Genomic DNA, 21,887 nt, shown 5'->3' on the forward strand with positions numbered 1-21,887 from the left:
TGAAAAAATTCAAGCAATATGGGAACGATGTTTTGGCTTAAGGAATCCAGCTTACAAGTAGCTAATTCATACTTAAGAGAATGTCATTCTTGGTTTTCACAGCTTCCTTCCTTCTTCCATTTCTGAACCCTTTGGTACTCTTTTTTTCTTTTTTTTGGCTGCATTGGGTCTTCATGTCTGTGCTCGGGCTTTCTCTAGTTGCAGCAAGGGAGGGCTACTCTTCATTGTGGTGCACGAGCTTCTCATTGCAGTGGCATCTCCTGTTTCGAAGCATGGGCTCTAGACACACAAGCTTCACTAGTTGTGGCACACGGGCTCAGTAGTTGTGGCTCACAAGCTCTAGAGCACAGGTTCAGTAGTTGTGGCACACGGGCATAGTTGCTCCGCGGCATGTGGGATCTTCCTGAACCAGGGCTCGAACCCGTGTCCCCTGCATTGACAGGAGGATTCTTAACCACTGCACCACCAGGGAAGCTCCCATTGGTACTCCTTTTTTCTTTTTTTTTTTTTTTTAGCTGTATTGGGTCTTCATTGCTGCACGCGGGCTTTCTCTAGTTGCAGCGAGCAGGGGCTACTCTTCGTTCTGGTGCGCGGGCTTCTCATTGCGGTGGCTTCCCTTGTTCCGGAGCATGATCTCTAGGCACACAGGCTTCAGTAGTTGTGGCACATGGGCTTAGTTGCTCTGCGGCATGTGGGATCTTCCTGGATCAGGGCTCGAACCCGTGTCCCCTGCATTGGCAGGCGGATTCTTAACCACTGTGCCTCCAGGGAAGCACCCCCCCATTGGTACTCTTAAAGCTCCATATTGTTCACAATGCTTCCTAATAATAACAGAGTGAGCACTTTGGAAGTATGAAAAAAAAAGAGAGAACCAGGATAGCTTTTGCTTGAACGTGGAATGTTTTATCCTTTTCTTTCTTTTGCTTTATGTATTATAAACATTATAAAAGGAAACTTTGAAAGATGATGATCAACCACAGTTATGTTTGTGTCTAATTCCTAAAGATCAGATGAAATTAGAAATGATGATAGTTGACCAGAGGGCAGACAGCAGAAGCAAGAAGAACTACAATCCTGCAGCCTGTGGAACAAAAACCACAATCACAGAAAGACAGACAAGATGAAAAGGCAGAGGGCTATGTACCAGATGGAGGAAAAAGATAAAACACCAGAAAAACAACTAAACGAAATGGAGATAGGCAATCTTCCAGAAAAAGAATTCAGAATGATAGTGAAGATGATCCAGGACCTTGGAAAAAGAATGGAGGCAAAGGGCTTCCCAGGTGGCGCAGTGGTTGAGAGTCCACCTGCCAATGCAGGGGACACGGATTCGTGCCCCAGTCCGGGAGGATCCCACATGCCGTGGAGCGGCTGGGCCTGTGAGCCATGGCCACTGAGCCTATGCATCCGGAGCCTGTTGCTCCGCAATGGGAGAGGCCACAACAGTGAGAGGCCCGCGTACCGCAAAAAAAAAAAAAAAAAAAATGATCATCTCAATACATGCAGAAAAAGCTTTTGACAAAATTCAACACCCATTTATAATAAAAACTCTCCAGAAACTGGGCAAAGAGGGAAGCTACTTCAACATAATAAAGGCCATATATGACAAACCCACAGGAAACATCATTCTCAATGGTGAAAAACTGAAAGCATTTCCTCTAAGATCAGGGACAAGACAAGGAAGTCCACTCTCACCACTACTATTCAACATAGTTTTGGAAGTCCTAGCCACGGCAGAGAAGAAAAAGAAATAAAAGGAATACAAATTGGAAAAGAAGAAGTAAAACTGTCACTGTTTGCAGATGACATGATATTATACATAGAGAATCCTAAAAGTGCCACCAGAAATCCACAAGAGCTAATCAGTGAATTTGGTAAAGTTGCAGGATACAAAATTAATGCACAGAAATACACTAATGATGAAAAATCTGAACTAGAAAATAAGGAAACAATCCCATTTACCACTTCAACAAAAAGAATAAAATACCTAGGAATAAACCTACCTAGGGAGACAAAAGAGCTGTATGCAGAAAACTATAAGACACTGATGAAAGAAATTAAAGATGATACCAACAGATGGAGAGATATACCATGTTCCTGGATTGGAAGAATCAATATTGTGAAAATGACTCTACTACCCAAAGCATTCTACAGATTCAGTGCAATCCCTTTTAAATTACCAATGGCATTTTTTACAGAACTGGAACACAAAATCTTAAAATTTGTATGGAGACACAAAAGACCCCGAATAGCCAAAGCAATCTTGAGGGAAAAAAACGGAGCTGGAGGAATCAGACACCCTAACTTCAGACTATACTACAAAGCTACAGTAATCAAGCCAATATGGTACTGGCACGAAAACAGAAATATAGATCCATGGAACAGGATAGAAAGCCCAGAGATAAACCCACGCAACTATGGTCAACTAATCTATGACAAAGGAGGCAAGGATATACAATAGAGAAAAGACAGTCTCTTCAATAAGCGGTGCTGGGAAAACTGGACAGCTACATGCAAAAGAATGAAATTAAAACACTCCCTAACACCATACAGAAAAATAAACTCAAAATGGATTAGAGACCTAAATGTAAGGCCAGGCACTATAAAACTCTTAGAGGAAAACATAGGAAGAACACTCTTTGACATAAATCACAGCAAGCTCTTTTTTGATCCACCTCCTAGAGTAATGGAAATAAAAACAAAAATAAACAAATGGGACCTAATGAAACTTCAAAGCTTTTGCACAGCAAAGGAAACCATAAACAAGATGAAAAGCAACCCTCAGAATGGGAGAAAATATTTGCAAATGAATCTGTGGACAAAGGATTAATCTCCAAAATATATAAACAGCTCATGCATCTCAATATTACAAAAAACAAACAACCCAATCCAAAACTGAGCAGAAGACCTAAATAGACATTTCTCCAAAGAAGACATACAGATGGCCAAGAAGCACATGAAAAGCTGCTCAACATCACTAATTATTAGATAAATGCAAATCAAAACTACAATGAGGTATCACCTCATACCAGTTAGAATGGGCACCATCAGAAAATCTACAAACAACAAATGCTGGAGAGGATGTGGAGAGAAGGGAACCCTCTTGCAGTGTTGGTGGGAATGAAAATTGATACAGCCACTATGGAGAACAGTATGGAGGTTCCTTAAAAAACTAAAATTAGAATTACCATATGACCCAGCAATCCCACTACTGGGCATATACCCAGAGAAAACCATAATTCAAAAAGACACGTGCACCCCAATGTTCATTGCAGCACTATTTACAATAGCCAGGTCATGGAAGCAACCTAAATGCCCACTGACAGACAAATGGATAAAGAATATGTGGCCCATATATACAATGGAATATTACTCAGCCATAAAAAGGAACAAAATTGGGTCATTTGTAGAGACGTGGATGCATCTAGAGACTGTCACACAGAGTGAAGTTAAGTCAGAAACAGAAATATAAATATCATGGCTTCCCTGGTGGCACAGTGGTTGAGAGTCCGCCTGCCGATGCAGGGGACACGGGTTCGTGCCCCAGTCTGGGAAGATCCCACATGCCGCGGAGCAGCTAGGCCCGTCAGCCATGGCCGCTGAGCCTGTGCGTCCGGAGCCTGTGCTCTACAACGGGAGAGGTCACAACAGTGAGAGGCCCACGTACCGCAAAATAAAACAAAACGAAAGAAATATTGTATATTAACGCATATGTGTGGAACCTAGAAAATGGTACAGATGAACCAGTTTGCAGAGCAGAAATTGAGACACAGAAGTAGAGAAAAAACGTATGGACACCAAGGGGGGAAGCAGCGGCGGGCAGGGGTGGTGGTGTGATGAATGGGAGATTGGGATTGACATGTATACACTGATGTGTATAAAATGGATGACTAATAAGAACCTTCTGTATAAAAAATAAGAAAATTTAAAAAAGAAAAAAACAGGATGTTAGTTAATATTCATCTTTTTGTAAATCTGTATCTTACTAGATTTCAAATGGGCTGTCCTGTTTCCTCAATGGATCTCATAAGTATAACCCTAGATAATGAAATACAGACATTTTGCTTTGTAGTTTAACAGATTTGGTTTTTTTTTGTTTGTTTGTTTGTTTGTGTTTTTTTTGCGGTATGCGGGCCTCTCACTGTTGTGGCCTCTCCCATTGTGGAGCACAGGCTCCGGACGCGCAGGCTGAGCGGCCATGGCTCACGGGCCCAGCCGCTCTGCGGCATGTGGGATCCTCCCGGACCGGGGCACGAACCCGCGTCCCCTGCATCGGCAGGCGGACTCGCAACCACTGCGCCACCAGGGAAGCCCCAGATTTGTACTTTTGAAGTTAAAAACTTTTTAATCCATTCACTTGCTTCTTGAAAATTACTTTCTAAATCATCATCACCTTTGCTTAAATTTTGTATACCCATTACAGAGAATTCAGCTTCCCTTATTTTCTTCTAAATGATGAATTATTGGGGAAAATATCCAAAATTCACTCTAAAGATCATCTCTTCATGTAAATCATCCAGTTGGTCTATTTTCTTTATTAAACATCCTTCAAACCAAACATCTTTATACACTCTAGGTAAAGGTAGCCAACAATATAGTATTCACTGACATGATTTAATCTCTGGTCATGCAGTTTCAAGACTCTTGTCTCTATTGTTAATAAATACAGTTTGTTCTAATAAGACAAGCTTGTCATTAGAGTCTGTCTGAATAGAGTCAGGTGTAAGAATGTAACTTCATCTTTTCTCAGAGATAATTACATTCTCAGCAACTTGTCAAGTTCCAATATGAATATCAGCTTAACCTTCTCTGAAATATGATTATATGGATTCAGAATTATGAGTCCTTGTCTCTAGCACTTATTTCCTCTTGAATCTCACTCCCACCTTCATTGATGAGCAGCAGACAGACTTGATTTGATTATCTTATACAAATGAAAGCCATTTACCTATAGACAAGATCCTCTGATGTTTTATCAATCATATCAAGTTCCATTTTCACTTCTGCTCCTTGTAGTAGTCAGAAAGTTCTTGACTTTGCTCATCTCTGCTCCAAGTTCTTACTAAATGATATGTTTATCATTCAAATCAGGACACTTGAAAGGGGACACCAAAAATAATTTAAATTACATAATTTTTTAAATATGTAGTTATTGACCAACAAAGAAGTTTATCACATTAATAAATCCATTAAATCATTCTATTCAAAGGCTATTTTTCAAAACTTAAATTCTAATATTACAAAAGGCATAAACCTAGACTGTCCCCAGGAAATCAGAATGTAGGTAACCCTATTAATACATTAAAAAAATTAAGGTAATATTAAACTAGGATCAAAAAATATAGTCTGAAAGACATTAAGCCATAAGGAATAGGTGTGAACTCTTCTATTACTTTAACCCTTGAAGCTTTATGGTTTCTGGCTTAGCCATTGATACAGCTATATAAATAAACTGAATTATGTTTAGGTATAATAAGCCTGTTTCCCTGTGTTATAAACATGAAATCATAGAATCATATAACCTAAGGACTACAGGGTCTACAACTGTGGAATAGCCTTACAATGTTAGTCATAAAATATTGGTAACTTAACCTGTGTAACTAAATTTGCTATATAATTTCTAGGTAGTTCTAAAGAAAAGCTTCGGTTTAGTCACTGAAGATTGTTTAAAGTCCATGATAACATTCCTTATAAAAACTGCCTTAACTTTGTTGATGTTGATGATAATCTGCTATAAAATCATGCTTAGAATACCACGTTTTTGCTTACTATATTTTTCTAAGAATAACACCTCATATTTATATAGCACCTTAAAATTTACGAGCACTTCACATAATCTCATTTTATCCACTCAATATTTTTGTGACATAATCAGGCAACTTTTTACAAGAGAAGTGAGGCTTAGAAAGGTTAAGAAAATTGCCAAAGATGACATTACTATTAAGTGATAGAACCTCGAACTTCTGATTACTAATTGTCACCTGTAAGGAGGCAAGTGAGAAGTGGTTGGGTGGGGACCTGAGAAGATCCTTAGAGAACACAATATTTTTCAGAAATAATTTTTGTCTTATTCAAGAGTTATAGACCATCTATCGTTGAATCATTAAAATTAAATCTTAAGACACAAATAAGATGTCTATTCTAATCCCTTAATCATCTTGGAGTCAGGATCAAAAAATATTTCAATTCTAAAATAAATAAATTGTAATAAACCTGAAACTGTTTAATCATGCTTTTATCGAGTAACCTAAGTGTGAACAGTTTCCCAACCAAAACAGGAGTAATAGAATTACCCTAGAATTTAATTTTTTAGATTGTTGGTCAAAATTTTTCTTTAAAAGTGTTGTGCAATTCAGCACTCTGAGAAACATAAGGAACACAAGGTGAGAAAAGCCTTCTAAGTATACCAGAAAAACTTTAATCCCTCTGAGAGCAAAAGATACCCACCTATAGGTAGTGCCATCTACTCTATATTTTGGGAACGTGGCACATTTCCACATGTTTTTGAGAACATAAAGTCCAGCAACAAAAACAAATGAACCTTTGGTTGCTTTTCTTCTTCCTTTCCATTCTTCTTGCTAGTAACTGCAATATAGGCATTTATCAGTCTTTGTACAGACCCTCCATGTAGTGTTTGCTATTTGGGGTAAGGGTTATTCTTGTTTAGTTATCTTTTTTTACATCCTAATGACAAGTACCAAACTCATGCTACTTTTTATACTGATAAAATGTGTGATTCCAAGACAAATGGATCACTATCATAATTGCCTACTGAAGTCTCCTTAGCTCAAAAATTCTAACAGTGCCCACAGTTAAATATAGCTTAATGTCACTGAAATGAATTTTCTCACAACACTTACTTTGGTAACTATCTTTTAACTTATTTTACAATACTTTATAAATGTTTCTTTTCTGGTTAGGAGACTATTTTGTACCTTCACAAAGTATCCTTAAGTGATACAGTAAACTCTTTGTGTAACTGCACAATTTAAAACATTTTAAACCCTAGAAGCATCTAGGGTCTGATATGCCATTAAAATATTTCCCATTGTTTTTATGACTTACTCCTGTTAACTATTCTAGCATTGGTAAATTGTTTCTACTAAATTGTTAGTAGACATGCTCAGTCTTAAGTCAAAAGAATGACATATATGCCCAAATCCTGGAAAGTACAATAGGTAATCAACCATGCCTCTTTAGAGAAATGGGGCTTATCTTAGAAGCTTTAGTTCATTTCCCTGAACTAAATATAAATTGCTAGTTTTTAGAAGAACTACTAGAACACTTGTACCATATCTGTTGTCACATTCAAGCTGGGCAACTGATTTAGCCTACATGCTACCTCCAGTGTTTTATTCAGCTTTATGAGATAAACTTGGCTCCTTGATACATTCTTCTTGAATCACAATATTTAAACTCAAATCATCTAAAGCAGGCAGAGCAAATGATGAGATTTTTTTTAGACAAAAGGATTTGTCTAAACACTGATGCTCTGAAGTAGGCATTTAGTCATTAGAGATGCCTTAGCTAACATTTTCCTATTCTCAAGTGCATTGAGAAAAGCAGTATCTCCAGCAATCCTTATGTTCAGCAGTGAATGAAATAAAAATCATGTGTTGGGACTTATTCTATACATGGAAGTTTTACTTAACAGTAGGATGTCACTCTATTAACACAAAAGTTTATTAATAATTACCTGATTTTCTCTAGTTAGTCACTTTCTCAACCATAGGATCTGCCTTCTAATTTTGTATATCACTTAAGTACCTAAATCTTTTTTTTTTTTTAACAAATCTTTACCAAAGTTCAGGGCTGGCACAAAGAAGGAAGTATAACCTAATAATTTAGAAATACCATTTGATGTGGCTATTCTCAGATCCTTTGTAGTGAGTCTTTTTTATAGCCCTAAGATGCCTCCCTGTCTAGCAGTAGGTTATAAGGTAACCTACTCTTCCTAGTGGGAATTTCCTAAAGTACACCTTCTCTCCTCAGAATGCAGGACCAGTTAATATTATTTTTTAAATCTTCCCCTTAGGTAATAATAAAATAAGAGCCATTTAAAGTGCATTAAAACCATTATTTTCTTTAAATCTCTTAATAGGAACCAAGGTTACATTCTGTGAGAAGAAGCTTTTCTCAACCTTCATCTGTAGGTTTGAAACCTCGATATTCTCGAAGCCCACACTTTCATCCTAGAAAAGATTTCAGAGCAGAGGATTCAATTCTTACTCCACCTTCCTCTACTGATTCTGTTAAGTAGAGTCTTGGATAACTATTTTATCCAATAATAGAAAACAACTAGCCCCATGTGTGGTCTGGTAACAAGTATGAGGTTTTGAATGTACTTAAGGTTAAATGTTTTTGCTTTTTTAAGGGAAGTAAACAAATCTTAGTAGCCAGAACACTGGAGTTACAGGATAAAATCATGGTTTCCTTTATTAATTCACACACACTTAAGTAACACAGACTTATAATCTGTAACAAATAGAACAAAGGTTATATCTATAAAACAAGTATCTTGATAAAGTTTGAAAAATTTGGTCATCATCTGGCTATCTTATCAACATGATAATGTCATATACAACCAGTTAAAAACATCTTTGGTGTTTGGATTTTACAGTTTTATTCCAGATGTTTTATAGTTTTTAGACACAGCATGGCATATACAGAATATACATAGCAACAAACCATTTGTTGTAATAAGGTAAATTCAAAACAACACTATTTTGATAATTAGGGAGATAATATGTATAGAAGGTTCTAGCTTCCACAGTATTTTGTTTTCAGTATATCTAGGTTTGTGTATATTTTACTTATATTGTTTTTGATAAAACATTTCATATTCTAGGTTTACATTAGAAATTTTGCCAGATATTAATATATATATATAATTTGTATATATAATATCTGGAAATCTGTCATATTATGACCATTTATTTTATATTAATTACTATGGCCAAAGTTGATACAATTCTTAAATATACTTAAAGATATCTCCATATTTATTTCTGGCCCTCTTGTTATTCATACTAGAAGTATAAGGGTTCTTATAGCATCTTAGCAAGTATAAGCATTCACTGCATATATTATGTCCTATTCAATATATATTTCTTCCTTTAACACAGTGACACTGTCAATATTCCTTTTTATCTTTCATTCAGGTCTTAGTTTGTGAGGTCTTTAGACTTTAAAAACATTAACTGTGACTAAATAAAACTTAACCACAACATTATTTTTCATCTTTTAAATACAAAACTTGAAAAAAACAAAATACAAAGCTTGATTGTCTGCTCTTACAGAATTGGAAAAGTTTATAATTTTAAGAAGTGCCACATTAAGTAGAACTTTTTAAATTAAAAAATGGTCATGCCAACTTTTCTTTAAATGCTACCTGTTTAATATATATCCCAACTTTCTTCTGCTAAAACATTATATTCCTTTTATAGAAGGTTGGGCTAATAATAAAGAATAAAAATTGTTATATAAGTAAGCAATATTTAAATTGACTACATGGAAATTATAGCATTTATTTAAATTTGATTGCACAATGCTAGGAGCCTTATTTTTTTCACTATTTTAATTTCATGTCCACTCAAAGAACTAGAGCTGGTTTGCACTTCTGTTAGGAAAGAATAAGAATTATTTTTTTTAATTATACTTTAAAACTTTCTTACAATATTAGATAACCCAGTTATAACTTGAGTTAATTTTTTTTAACCCTGTCTCATAAAGAATAATGAACTATCCATTGATGTATATATTTTTGGAGTATATCACCAAAATGTTTCTGGGCTAAAATATTTATGTTGAGGAATAAAATGTAATATCACAGTTATAGAATAAATAATATAAAGAATATTCTGGTACAACCAAAGGCCAGTCCACCTATTGAGAGTATTTTATTTTGCTACATTAATTTTGAAAGTAGCATGCTGTATGTTATGGTCCAGTGTTCTATAATTAGAGCCCTAGTCAAAAAGATCATAAAACAGGGGCTTCCCTGGTGGCGCAGTGGTTGGGAGTCCGCCTGCCGATGGAGGGGACACGGGTTCGTGCCCCGGTCCGGGAGGATCCCACATGCCGCGGAGCAGCTGGGCCCGTGGGCCATGGCTGCTGAGCCTGCGCTCCGCAACGGGAGAAGCCACAACAGTGAGGCCCGCGTACCGCAAAAAAAAAAAAAAAAAAAAAGATCATGAAACAATATTAATACTCCACCTGTCTGGTGTTTTCAGTATACATTTTAATCCCATATTTATAATTCAGGCTTATTCAGTATATAACAAGGCATTTTTGTTCTAAAACTTTTATAAATTTCTAGAGTCCAAGAATAATTGCATTTTGCTTCAAAAAAAGATTTACATTGGTATTTTTCTTAGCTAATATATTGTAGGCAGTTGTGCTCTTTACCAAAATGTTTTGATGTATTTCCACAGTGCATTCATTCAATTCTGTAAAGATTATATTACTTCATTTTTCTCTCCAGATATAAAATACAGAAAAAATGGAGGTAGTATGAAAGTTAATGTACCCAAAAAAACCTGTTGTGCTTACATTGTGATGTTTTCCTCTTATTTTATAGCTAATATAACATATCCATGATAGCAAAAACAGCTTTAATAAGAGATCAACGTTTTAGGTTTTAATTATCAAGGTCCTTTTTATTATGCCCTGATATAAAAATGAACAAAGATAAGGAAACTAAACCCTCATGCTTAGCCTCATATAGTTCTGAAACAACCAATGACAGTACATAAAGGAAATAGTATTACCTAAGAAAGCATATCTTTTTTTTTTCCTTTGGTATTTTGGAGAAAACATCTAAAGGATAATAATTTTAAAGTATACACTAACAATTTGAGGTTATTTTTAATACTTTCAATGTGTTTCTTGCTAATCATATTTAGGATTTTTGTTTTTAACATGTCTAACTTTGGTACCAAAGCAAAGAAAGCTACACAATATCCACTTACATATTTTTAGCAACACATAGAGCAAACTTCCTAAAATCCTTATTAGTATCTGATCTATTATGCAAAATATTTTTTAAAAGATACTAATAGATGTAAATTTTTCCTACCCTATACATACCCAAATACTGACTAGTAAAGTCAACCTTAGGGTTATTTTATTCAGGCAATATCCAATTGTTTGTGAGAATGGCTCTCAATAAAATAACACATTTAATATCCTAATGTCTGTGACAAAGGAAAAATGAAAATAAACTCAGCAACAATCCTATGTTTACCAAATACATTTTTATGCCTGTGCCCTAGCTGTGTGTCTGTCTTTAAAGAAAGACTTGTTTAAAACTCAAGCTCAGACTTACCTGCCTTCACATATTGAATATTTAAAACACCTACCTCTACAAACTTACCAATGATGGGTTTTGATAACTTAGTTGAACTTGGCTAGCCCCCTTCACACTACATTAGATCTTAAGCAGTAAGTTTTCATTATTTTTCCTTTGTTTTTCTGTCTGAGATTAGGTTGATTTCCTAATTTTTACACTTAGCTACACAGTTATATATTTATACTGGTTTTTGTGCCCCATAACTCATAGCTTCACTTCTAGATGGTCTCCATGAACTATGGAAAAAGGAAGAAGTGCTATATACTCTCCTTAGGCTAGAAAACCAATTTTATGACATTATTTACATCCAAAAATGTTTTATTTAAAATTTGTTAGGAATTAACTACCTTCTAGAAGCTGATTTTTATGTGGACAACATTTTAATAAGAAAAAACTTTATTCTTTGAGAATTGATTATTAACTAATAGTTTTTTTTTAACTGAGTCAATGTCATAATGAATGTTAAAAATATTTCCTTTATACTCAGCAAAAAATACTCCTTCTAAATCTTAAAATGGTGTGAAAATCCAACCATCAGCTTTCATGCACTTAACTATATATATTTTCAATAATTCATTTTATTTTAGTACTTAATGATCTTCTTCTATAACACCAAAATGGGCTTCTTACACATTGTAACTTGATTTATTTAATTACATTCCAGTAATGAGCTGTAAAATGAAACTGAACTCAGGACTAAAAAGTTTTGCTTTTTAAAAATGTAGTGAGTTTCCATAAAATAATTTTTATAGAAATTTAAATATAAAAAGTTAATGCAATAATTTCAGTTTACCAGGATTGAAGGTTCTTTGCTTTAGGAATGCCTATATAAATTCCTTCAGCAAGTGATTTTTAAAGGTAATCTTTAAAATGCTATATGTAGGGTATTTTTTATAATACATCAGTCTGATTCTATAAGCAAGTCATAATCTACCATGCAAAAAATACTGGAAAAGTACCCATCATGCCTTGCTAACTATGGGATTATATAGCTTGAATTTAAACAGAGTTCTGAAGAAATTATTTAAAACGTAAAATAAAGGTGTAGATGTTCTTAGCTTCCAAGTTAGCAAGGACTTTAATACCTTTTGATACATTTTTAAAAATACAATTCAGATGATAGCTAAGAGACCTATATACACATAGGTTTCATCCTGAACTTCTTCAAGGTGTAGCCCATGTCCAACTTTAGCTACATTTCATTTAAAAAGTAAAATATGACAGAGTATTCTTTATGCAATTCATAATAAAGTCTCTAATCTGTGGAAGTTAAAACATGTCTTGACCATCATATATGACATATATCAGATATAATTTACCAGGAATTATCCAGTATGTGGCATTTTAGCTAACAGGGTGGTATTTGCTTTGGTAATAACTAGAGTCAAGGGCATTTAATCTGGTTTCTGCAAGCTTGTTAGGAAAGATGTCATAAGAATATAGTAAGAAATGTTCAGTAAATTCATAGAACTTAAATTGTCAATAAATAGATGAGTCTTTTAATTAGTTCATTTGTATTAAAACTGTATGTACGAAATGAAAAAATTTCAGTGTTTGTGACCTCTAATAAAATTCTCTGGCTTTGTTACTTTAATAATTAATTCAAATAAAACTCTTAAATATTGATATGTTTTCATGTTTAGAGATAAATATATAAAGTATTGATTAGTAAAATGTTATTTTTAAATACTTAGATTTATGAATTTATGACAACATACTTTCACTTAGGGAACTGTTGGATTCAAAAATTTGGAACACTTCTGAAAATAAGAAACACAATAATCTTAAGGAAAAAGAAAAATAGAGACTATAGAGTTATTTAAATTTTTAACAATTTACACTAGAACACATAAGCAGGCTTCAAATACAAAGGAAACTATTGAAAGCAAAAAAAGAAATATATTTCATGATAAGGTAAGCATTTTTTCTAAGTTTCATTTTTGGCACTCTTATGTTTCATAATCTAGCTATCAAGAACCAATTCCTCTTCTTGAAACACTGAATGTATTTTAATTAAGTGTTCTTATTTAGACTTTTCATCTTCAGATCTTTGGATCTGATTTTACTGCTTCCTCTTCCCCACAGTACAGCTCCTTCAGTATACACTCAGGGATTGTCGTGGTGTTGATGTTAAGGATGGTGCTGAGGCTCTGGCACTATAACAAGTTTGAGTCTAGGCTCTCCTGTTTTATAAGCTGTATAACCTTAGCCAAGTTACTTAATGTCTCTGTGTCTCAATTTCCTATCAGTTAAACAGAGTTAGAATAATACTTCATAGGGTTGATGGAAAAAGTAAATGAGAGAACACAAATACGGAACACAGAACTGGTTGGTCCTCTTCCTTCACCTTCATTTATCTTCAATTAGAAGATTTCTTCAATTAGAAAATTTGGCAGAATTATGGCCATGGGATCCTCCCCTTTTAATAATCTAGAGAGGACTCATTGAACAAGTATATTTGCTGACATTTCTATTCAAAAAGCAAGTTATTATTTTCGCAGAAGCATGCATAGAAAAGATAAGGTTTTAGAGTCACAAAACCTTACCTGCTATAAATTTTTCATTTTTTTCTACCCTTAACAGTGATGATACACTTGGGTAGTGAGCATTAAAGACTGAAATGCTAATGTCTAGTGTAAGTTACTAATTTTTACTTTCTCATTGCCTGGTTTCTCTGAACTCACAAATGGCAGTCTCATTTCTTTCCAAATTTGAACACTTCTTGTCATTTTCAGTTTTAACTTTTTAATATTTTGAGGCTGTTGTTAGATTATACAAGTTTAATTGTTATAACTTATTGGTACATTATTCCTTTTATATTAAGTCTCACTTCATCTTTAGTAATGGTTTTCCCCTCAAAACAGATTGTCTACTATTAATATTATGATACCAGCTTTCTTTTGGTTAACATATGCCTAGTGTTTCTTCATGTCTTATTTTGTTATGTTTAAGTATATACCTTTTAACTACATATAGCTAACTTTAAGCTTGAATATTGCTGTCTTCTGACAGAAAGTCCATCCTATGATATTTTGTTTTATTATAATTACTGATATATTTATATGCATTTCTGCCATCTTATTATGGGTTTTCTTTTACCATATTTTTCATTTTTCTTTGCCCTTTTTTTCACCTTCCTGTCTTCTGTTGGACTGAGTTTTTTAAACATTTCATCTGGCTAAGAAGAAATACATTCTAGTTGTAATATTTTAGTGATTAACTAAATTGTGTAATATTTACACAATATTTATTATTTAATTATTTAATATTTATTATTTAATATTTACAGGCTTTTAACCAGTAGACATTTCTAGATTAGTTCAAAGGAAGTCAGATTACTGAAACTACCATATTTAATGTGTTCCAGAGTAAAGGTTATTACCCTTTTAAAAGTATTTTAATCAGGAAAAAATGTGCAATGAGTCATATTTTTATTGAATGTATTGAATTAAGAGAATAGAACAATGATTCCAATCTGTAACAGTCAACCATAAACTAGTTTTTGAAGGTTCATCTTCCTGTTCAATCCCACAAACCAGTGACTGTCAACCAATGAGGGGGTATATGTACAAGGCATGGCCTTAAGAGTGGTAGCATAGGGAAGTTGGTACCATTTTACCCCTACCATACACTAAGAAAATTAGCAACATCCATTCCCACAGTTATTCCTAGAGCTGTCCCTCCAGCTTACCCAGTGAGCCTTCCAGGCCCTCTGCAGATGTTTCATCCAAAAATCCTTAATGAATTGAAGGCAGAGCTCATCTCTCCTTGGAGTTATTTTCTTCTTGCAGATCATACATTTGGTTTCCTGAAACATTCTGACATCTCATACCATACTGTTCTTAAGTGAGGAGCTGTGTGGACTTGAAAATCTATGGTGAGTAAACTGTGTCATAAACCAAATGGGAATGAAATAGTTCATAGCCAAGGATGGAACTTCTATAATATAGTCTCACGTTACTTTGGTGAAGCTCCAAGTAAGGCTGAAGCTCCCAGTAGCTATTCATGAGAAGAGGCACCGTAGAGAGGATATTGTTTGTAGTTGTCAAGGCCATAGGAAGATCCTCTTGGTGTGTACCTCTTCCCAATCCCCTTTACTCATCATGGAAATTTAAGTAGAAACTGATTAATGTGATATAATCTTAAGCAAGGTATTTTACATATGGTCAACTATTCCGTTAGATGGTTCCCCTTAATTCAGAGGATCTATAACTGGGTAACCCAGGACTACCTAAAAAATAAGTCAGTTTCACCTCTAAGGTTACACTAATGCAGGCCAACACTGGTTAGTCCCTTCTTCTCAGCTCAAAGTAGTTCTTGATGATAGAAGAAAGCAGCTTAGGCTGGGCTTCTCCTATCCTCTATCTCAAAAAAGAATAAGACCCTCTTCTTGAAAGGCGAAAATCCCCACTAATTAACCTTAATTAACTTGGTCGTTACTATTCTGGCCCTTCCAGCAATGTTAACCTCCAAATTTAGTGTGTTCCTATTGATAGAAGTTAACCAGTCCTATCCAAAGCTCCTACAAGAAGGGGCAGGGCCAGCTGTGTTGTGCTGAAATTACATATTTCATACTGTCTTAGTTTTGCAAGGGGCTCCAAGGCTTTGTTCTAGAACTGAACCCCCTAACTTGTACTCTTGGTTACCTCGACCTGTGCCCTAGCTCCCCCCAGGCTCTCTGAACTAGGTAACTTTCTCAGCAAAAATAGACACACGACTGCCAGTAGGTCCATACCTTTTCAGATCCACTGATACTACTCATTCTGGCAAAAGATGAGGGCAAGGACCCATCAAGGTTTACAGCGTCCCAGACCTTACCAGCAAGAACAGTTGTTCTCCATCTGGTAGAACTATGGATAGCGGGGGACTGCCTCTAGGAGGCAATTATAGATTCTCAGACAGCAGCTTTATAGACCAAGTTTTAGTCAAGAGGCATGGCTGCTTCCCCACTGTAACTCAAGGTTACACTAATGCAGGCCAACACTGCAACTACACACTCACTTAGGGGTGAAACAGCCATCCAGGAAACCATCCCTACCATAATGCCCAAGGAGTAATCTGTTGAATGGTTGGTACTGCCACCTGCTACCCAAGCTACTTCATGATTGTAAGTCTTCCTAGTTGGAGGCCCACAACCTGACCAACTTTACTTCAATTTCGGAACTTCCCAGATCTAAAGAGTTATGTGCCAATCATAGATACGGGTATAGGGGAAAAAGAAAAAAGGCCTGTGCCTCAGAGCCCATGTCTCAGCCTATGCCTTCTTGAGCGCATCAACTTAAAATTCAATTTATCAGGCTCTTCTCAGCCCTTATAGAGTCACACAGGTGCTTAAGAAAAATAATGAGGCCTACTTCCAGAGTAAGTGTGAGATTTCAATGAAATGAGACTGTAACTATTTCTTGTTCCTGCCTATTCTTGACCTCCACATAGCCATAGGTCTTCTGACTTCTGAGGTGCCTAATCTATGAGTTCACTTGTGGAATAGCCCTCTAATATACAATGGTGCCACACATATACATTGCCCACAACTTCTTGCATGACTTCATAGTAGACTGTAGTCTACTGGGTTGACAGCTTATTATTACTTTAATGTGACATTCCATGAACACCTGAACAGTGCTCTATCACTCATGCAACACTGCCTCCAAAAATACTCGGAAATGAATAGTTGACAGCCTTAGGGTAGTACTTGGGAGAAACTTTCTTTCTGGTCAAGGAACCCACAAGATGCCAGATAAGGTGTTAGCAATTCTGGAATAGGGGACTTCTTAGATGTCTACAAGTTTATCATCATCTTCTCCCACAAGTGGTTAGGATGTCCTCTCTTGGAAGTGCATCCCTGCCAGTTTTAAGTCTCGCCTATCCTCCACTTGCCACTCTTAAACTGCTGGATTAAATAACACATCACCTCGGTACCCAAAGGGTATTTGCTTTACCTGTTTTGCCTCCTACAGAGAATCCAACTGGTTCATCTTCCATATCACCACAGAATAAGTCATATCCAACTTACCACACTTCTTCACTCAAAATATCCTGTCTTCTGTAAAAGTTATGCCCTCTCCTCTTTGGTTTCCCTGTTTTCCTGCGTCCTCCAGTACCACAAATACTCTGGTAGGAGTTAAGTGCCTACACAAATGACAGACTGCACAAAAGGAATTCTATTAACACCCAGCAAGCCAATGTCCAGTGTATTGACCAGCATTAGGCAATAGGTAAGATCATTCAAGTGGAAGACACTGTCCCTCCGTTCATGATAGGAACTGTAAGACTTATAATGGCACTTCGAAGGCAGAAGTTATCAATGCTGGTTTTCCAAGTCTGTTTTCCTTCATCCATGTAAACACATCCCATCTCTTTCACTACTCTGCTATCCAGTGCTGAGACATTACACTCCATCCTAGGTCCCAGTAATCTACCCTAGTAATCCCAGCAGGTAACTGGAATATGTCATATGGAAAGCCCAGGATTCCATTATGAAGAATAAGGAGGATCTAAAGGAACTGGTAGAAATGGTCCTTCCACCTTTAGAATGCCTTCAAGCATTCTTTTCTAAGCAATGTTTCCAAGTAACCAGAAATCTTTTGCCACACCAACTAATAAACAGAAATTGGAGCTGAACAGTAGCACCCAGAATAAATCTGGGGGAACTACCAGCACAGTTTACTTCATGGTGAGCCCTCTCTGCTTGCTACCATGCTTAGAATGGATATCTCAAGGCAAGTTCTCATTTTAAACTTTGCCCTAGCTGTCCAATCACCTATGAGATATAATGCTGGCTTACTATGTTGTAGTCATTGTATAAGTTGATACCTTAACATCTTCTCTGTGATGTTCTCTTATGGAGCCTTGGAGAGATCCCTAAATCCAGTTTGAGATTCCTGGAGCATTGATCATTTCCTCCCTTCACCATCACCTTCAACAAATGCAACAGAAGAGATCTGGATAAGGTACTTAGAAACTTTTAAACTTTAATAAGTTAAAGGAGCAAAGGGAAATTAGAAAAAACTACTTGAAAGTAAATGTATTAACATTTATATTAGCTATTCCACAATTTCTATATTGTATTATAGATCCTGATTGACCAAAAGAAATCATATAAGGTAAATTATGTATGTGGATAACAAAATTAAGACCAAGAAATATAAAGAAAATATTGCCCTTTTGAACTATCTACAGATTTTTAAAATCATACCTATAAACCTAATGTTATTAAAGTTTAAAAAATGTTTAACATACCAAGTACCTCAAAAGAGCTTTATAGGGGCTTTCCTGGTGGTGCAGTGGTTGAGAGTCCGCCTGCCAATGCAGGGGACACGGGTTCATGCCCCGGTCCGGGAAGATCCCACATGCCGCGGAGCGGCTGGGCCCGTGAGCCATGGCCGCTGAGCCTGCGCGTCCGGAGCCTGTGCTCCGCAACGGAAGAGGCCGCAACTGTGAGAGGCCCGCGTACCATAAAAAAAAAAAAAAAAAAAAAAGAGCTTTATAATTCATCATAGTCCAAACAAACGTGATACCTTTACTTATTAGCTTACTAAACATTTAATAGAGTAAATGTCCTTTTTCAGTAGTCTGAAAAAAACTAAGGATTCTGATCTTTCTATTGCTTACTGTAAAACAGCAGTGGTTGCAGTTATCCTTATTTTAAGGAAAGCAATAAAAATTTTTTCTTTAAATTTAAATTTTGCAAAATTAGGAAGCAGAAAACCTATTCTAAATATTCTGAAACCTCAATGTTAAGTAATTAAATGTGTGAGACTAGAGCCACCTACTGGTTAAAGTGTAATGTTACAAAGCACAACTACTGGATTATTAACTAGCAAAGCAGGGAGTCTTAACAGGGAGTTGTTAAGAATTGAGAATATAAACATAGGCAAAAATCATCTAGTCTAGGACACTGGTTTTTAAAGGTTTAATGAAACAACCTCTTTTTAACAGGAGACCCAACATATATAACAAAGTAAAAACTGAGGGAGGGGGCCTCCAACCCCCACACGCACTAATTTGCCCAGCAGAGGCCAGGCCAGTGACAAACAAGCCATGAGAGGTAGTCTGAGCAAATAACTGTGGTTTGGACAGAGGCACAATGAGAAGGAGTAGTATCAGCAAAGTTGTCTCTTACCCACCTTTCCCCTGGAGACATCTTAGAGACACTGGGGTGCAAAGGACAGTGGTTAATGGACACAGAGAACTGAAGAGTAGGGAGTAGGCTCCTGAAAGGCTACAAACCTCTTTTCACAGGGACATTACTTATGTGCTCATTTGATGCAACACTTCAGAAAGCATTAGTATAACTTTCCTGAAAATGAAAAATAAGAAAATAAGATGTTTGCTTTTTTACCACAGCTAATAAGAACTGAGTTTCTAGGTCTTATGGGTTTTTACCAGCCAGGCCCTGGACTGGTCCAGTCTTGGAAACAAGACCCCAGTTTCAGGTCCCAGCCTCCTCCCTTCAAAAGGGCATGGATGTCCATAGAATCGAGGCAAGAAATGGAGCTCTCCAAGGCCCCTCTCTGTGGCAGAGACCCCCAACCTAGACAGCAGCTTGTCAGCTAGGCTTGGGGTGACAGGCTGGAGCAAAGTTCCAAAGACTCGCAAACATTCCAAGGCCACATGAAGCACAGTACCCAGCCAGGGAGCATCCACTGGGCTCTCCCAGTTCAACTTCCATGGTGCATGCCTTTGGACAAAGCCATTAGTTTGCCGGACACAGCTGGATACTGCCTCCAGGGCCTTATAGATCTGAAAGTTATCATAGTGGTCTGCCACCTGCTTGGGCAAAGTGGCCACTGCGCTCACCAGAGCATAGTCCTCTGCCTGAGCACGACCTGATGGCCCCACCAACCCTGGCTCACTGGGAAAACAGGTAGTGCAAAAAGCCGGATAGGTCCCAGAAGGATTTATTCTGTTGGCAGTGCATCGGTTCAAGAGACCTCCCAAAGCAAATGCCAGCTCGGAATCCAACAACTTAACCACCTTTTCACCATAGTAATCACAGTCCCAGTTGGGGACGCCCTGACGAAGGAGAAAGTAGCGGAAGCCATCCACAGTATAGCGGTCAAGGCATGTCCTGGGATCCACCACGTTGCCCAAGCTCTTAGACATCTTTTGACCACAGACCGTCCAGTGGGAGTGAACATAGATGCGGTGTGGTGGGCTCATGCCGGCCCCTAAGAGGAGGGCAGGCCAATAGATAGCATGGAATTTGAGAATGTCCTTGCCTATGATATGAGAGGTGGTGGGCCACCAAGATTTGAACTCAGCGTTTGGGTAGCCAATTACAGTAAGGTAGTTGACCAAGGCATCCAGCCATACGTAGATGGTCTGCGAATCGTCCCCCGGCACCGGAATGCCCCAGTGCAAGTGGCTACTCCTTCGAGAGACGGATAGGTCAGGCAGCTCCTCTTCCAGCCACTGAAGGACTGCGTGATGGAATGGCTCCGGGGTGATGGCCTGAGGGTCGCCCCGCAGCCACCGCTGGAGCGGCTCCCGGAACTGGGAAAGCCTGAAAATGTAGTTTTCTTCCTTGGTCCAGGAGACGGGATGCCCGCTCTCCAGAGATACAGGACACAAATCCCCCGACGGGCCGGGCTGCCTGGTGACCTTGGCTTCAGGCAGGAAGCACTCGTCCGAGGCGCAATACCAACCTTCATAGAGCCCCTTATAGAGAAGACCCCGAGCCTTCAGCACCCCCCAGAAATGCTGCACAGCCATCCGATGCCGGGCCTCAGTGGTGCGGATGAAGTCGGTGGAGGAGATGTCAGCCTCCCGGAAAAGCTGCTGGAACTGGGCAGAGACTCTGTCGCACAGCTCGGACGGAGCCAGGCCCGCAGCGGCTGCTGCCTGCTGAATCTTGAGGCCGTGCTCATCGGTACCAGTGGAGAATCGCGTGGCGGCGGCGCTGGGAAATCGGAGGCGGTGGTGTCGGCACAGGGCGTCAGCCAGTAGCGCCGAGTACAGGTGCCCGATGTGCGGCGCCGCGTTTACGTAGAAGATGGGTGTGGTGAAATAGGCGCGCGCGTCTCGGGTATCGTCCCGGACACCGAGAGGGTCAGAACTGTAGTGGCGTAAGCTAAAGTCCTCCAGGAGCGAGAGCCTACTCGCCCCCGTGCGTCCTAGCAGCCGAAAGGCAGAAATCCGCAGCATGATGCCTGCGGAGATGAAGCGGCGGTGGGGGCGTTCTGGAAGCACGTGTGAGGGGCGCATGCGCAGCCGAGCCGCACCGCCGCTTCCGTCCAGAGAGCCAATGAAGTCCGGCCCCGAGCGCCGGCCCTCCGCCGCTCCGCCCGCGCTCCCCCCTCCGTGGGCCTCGGTTACAGCGGTTGTGAAATGTGGGAGCGAGCGAGAATGATAGCTTAGAGGAACCGGCTGAAGGAGAGGTTATGAGGCAGATAAATCTTTATCTTTGTATATCATACTGCGTGTCCTGCTTTATAATTTTATATTTATGAATCTGGGTTTTTTCTCCAGACTGAGTTGCTTGTGGGCAAGAATTTTGTATTCAGGCATTTCTGAAACACCAGCCAGTGGCTGGCAC

The 21,887-nt window shown here is 38.0% G+C and overlaps 1 protein-coding gene and 1 long non-coding RNA gene across 3 annotated transcripts; both read right to left on the minus strand.

Annotated features, from left to right (window-relative positions):
- Positions 1–6,463: 6,463 nt before the first annotated feature.
- Positions 6,464–18,773, minus strand: LOC132597562 (uncharacterized). Its single transcript, XR_009564461.1, has 3 exons — positions 18,590–18,773; positions 15,042–18,266; positions 6,464–6,585 (listed from the first exon to the last, which is right to left on the minus strand). It is a non-coding gene; the product is annotated as an uncharacterized lncRNA (long non-coding RNA).
- Positions 18,774–18,834: 61 nt separating this feature from the next.
- On the minus strand, positions 18,835–21,504 carry MARS2 (methionyl-tRNA synthetase 2, mitochondrial). Of its 2 annotated transcripts, XM_060301470.1 has the most exons (2): positions 19,736–21,504; positions 18,835–19,649 (listed from the first exon to the last, which is right to left on the minus strand). In XM_060301470.1, exons 1-2 carry the CDS (start codon positions 21,494–21,496, stop codon positions 19,626–19,628), a joined length of 1,785 nt encoding a protein of 594 aa, XP_060157453.1. In that variant the 5' UTR covers positions 21,497–21,504; the 3' UTR covers positions 18,835–19,625. The 2 variants fall into 2 exon arrangements, with proteins under 2 accessions (XP_060157453.1, XP_030711347.2); XM_030855487.2 differs by having other exon boundaries at positions 18,835–21,504.
- Positions 21,505–21,887: the final 383 nt, after the last annotated feature.

This window comes from Globicephala melas, chromosome 7 (assembly GCF_963455315.2).
Source record: "Globicephala melas chromosome 7, mGloMel1.2, whole genome shotgun sequence".
NCBI classification, from domain to species: domain Eukaryota; kingdom Metazoa; phylum Chordata; class Mammalia; order Artiodactyla; family Delphinidae; genus Globicephala; species Globicephala melas.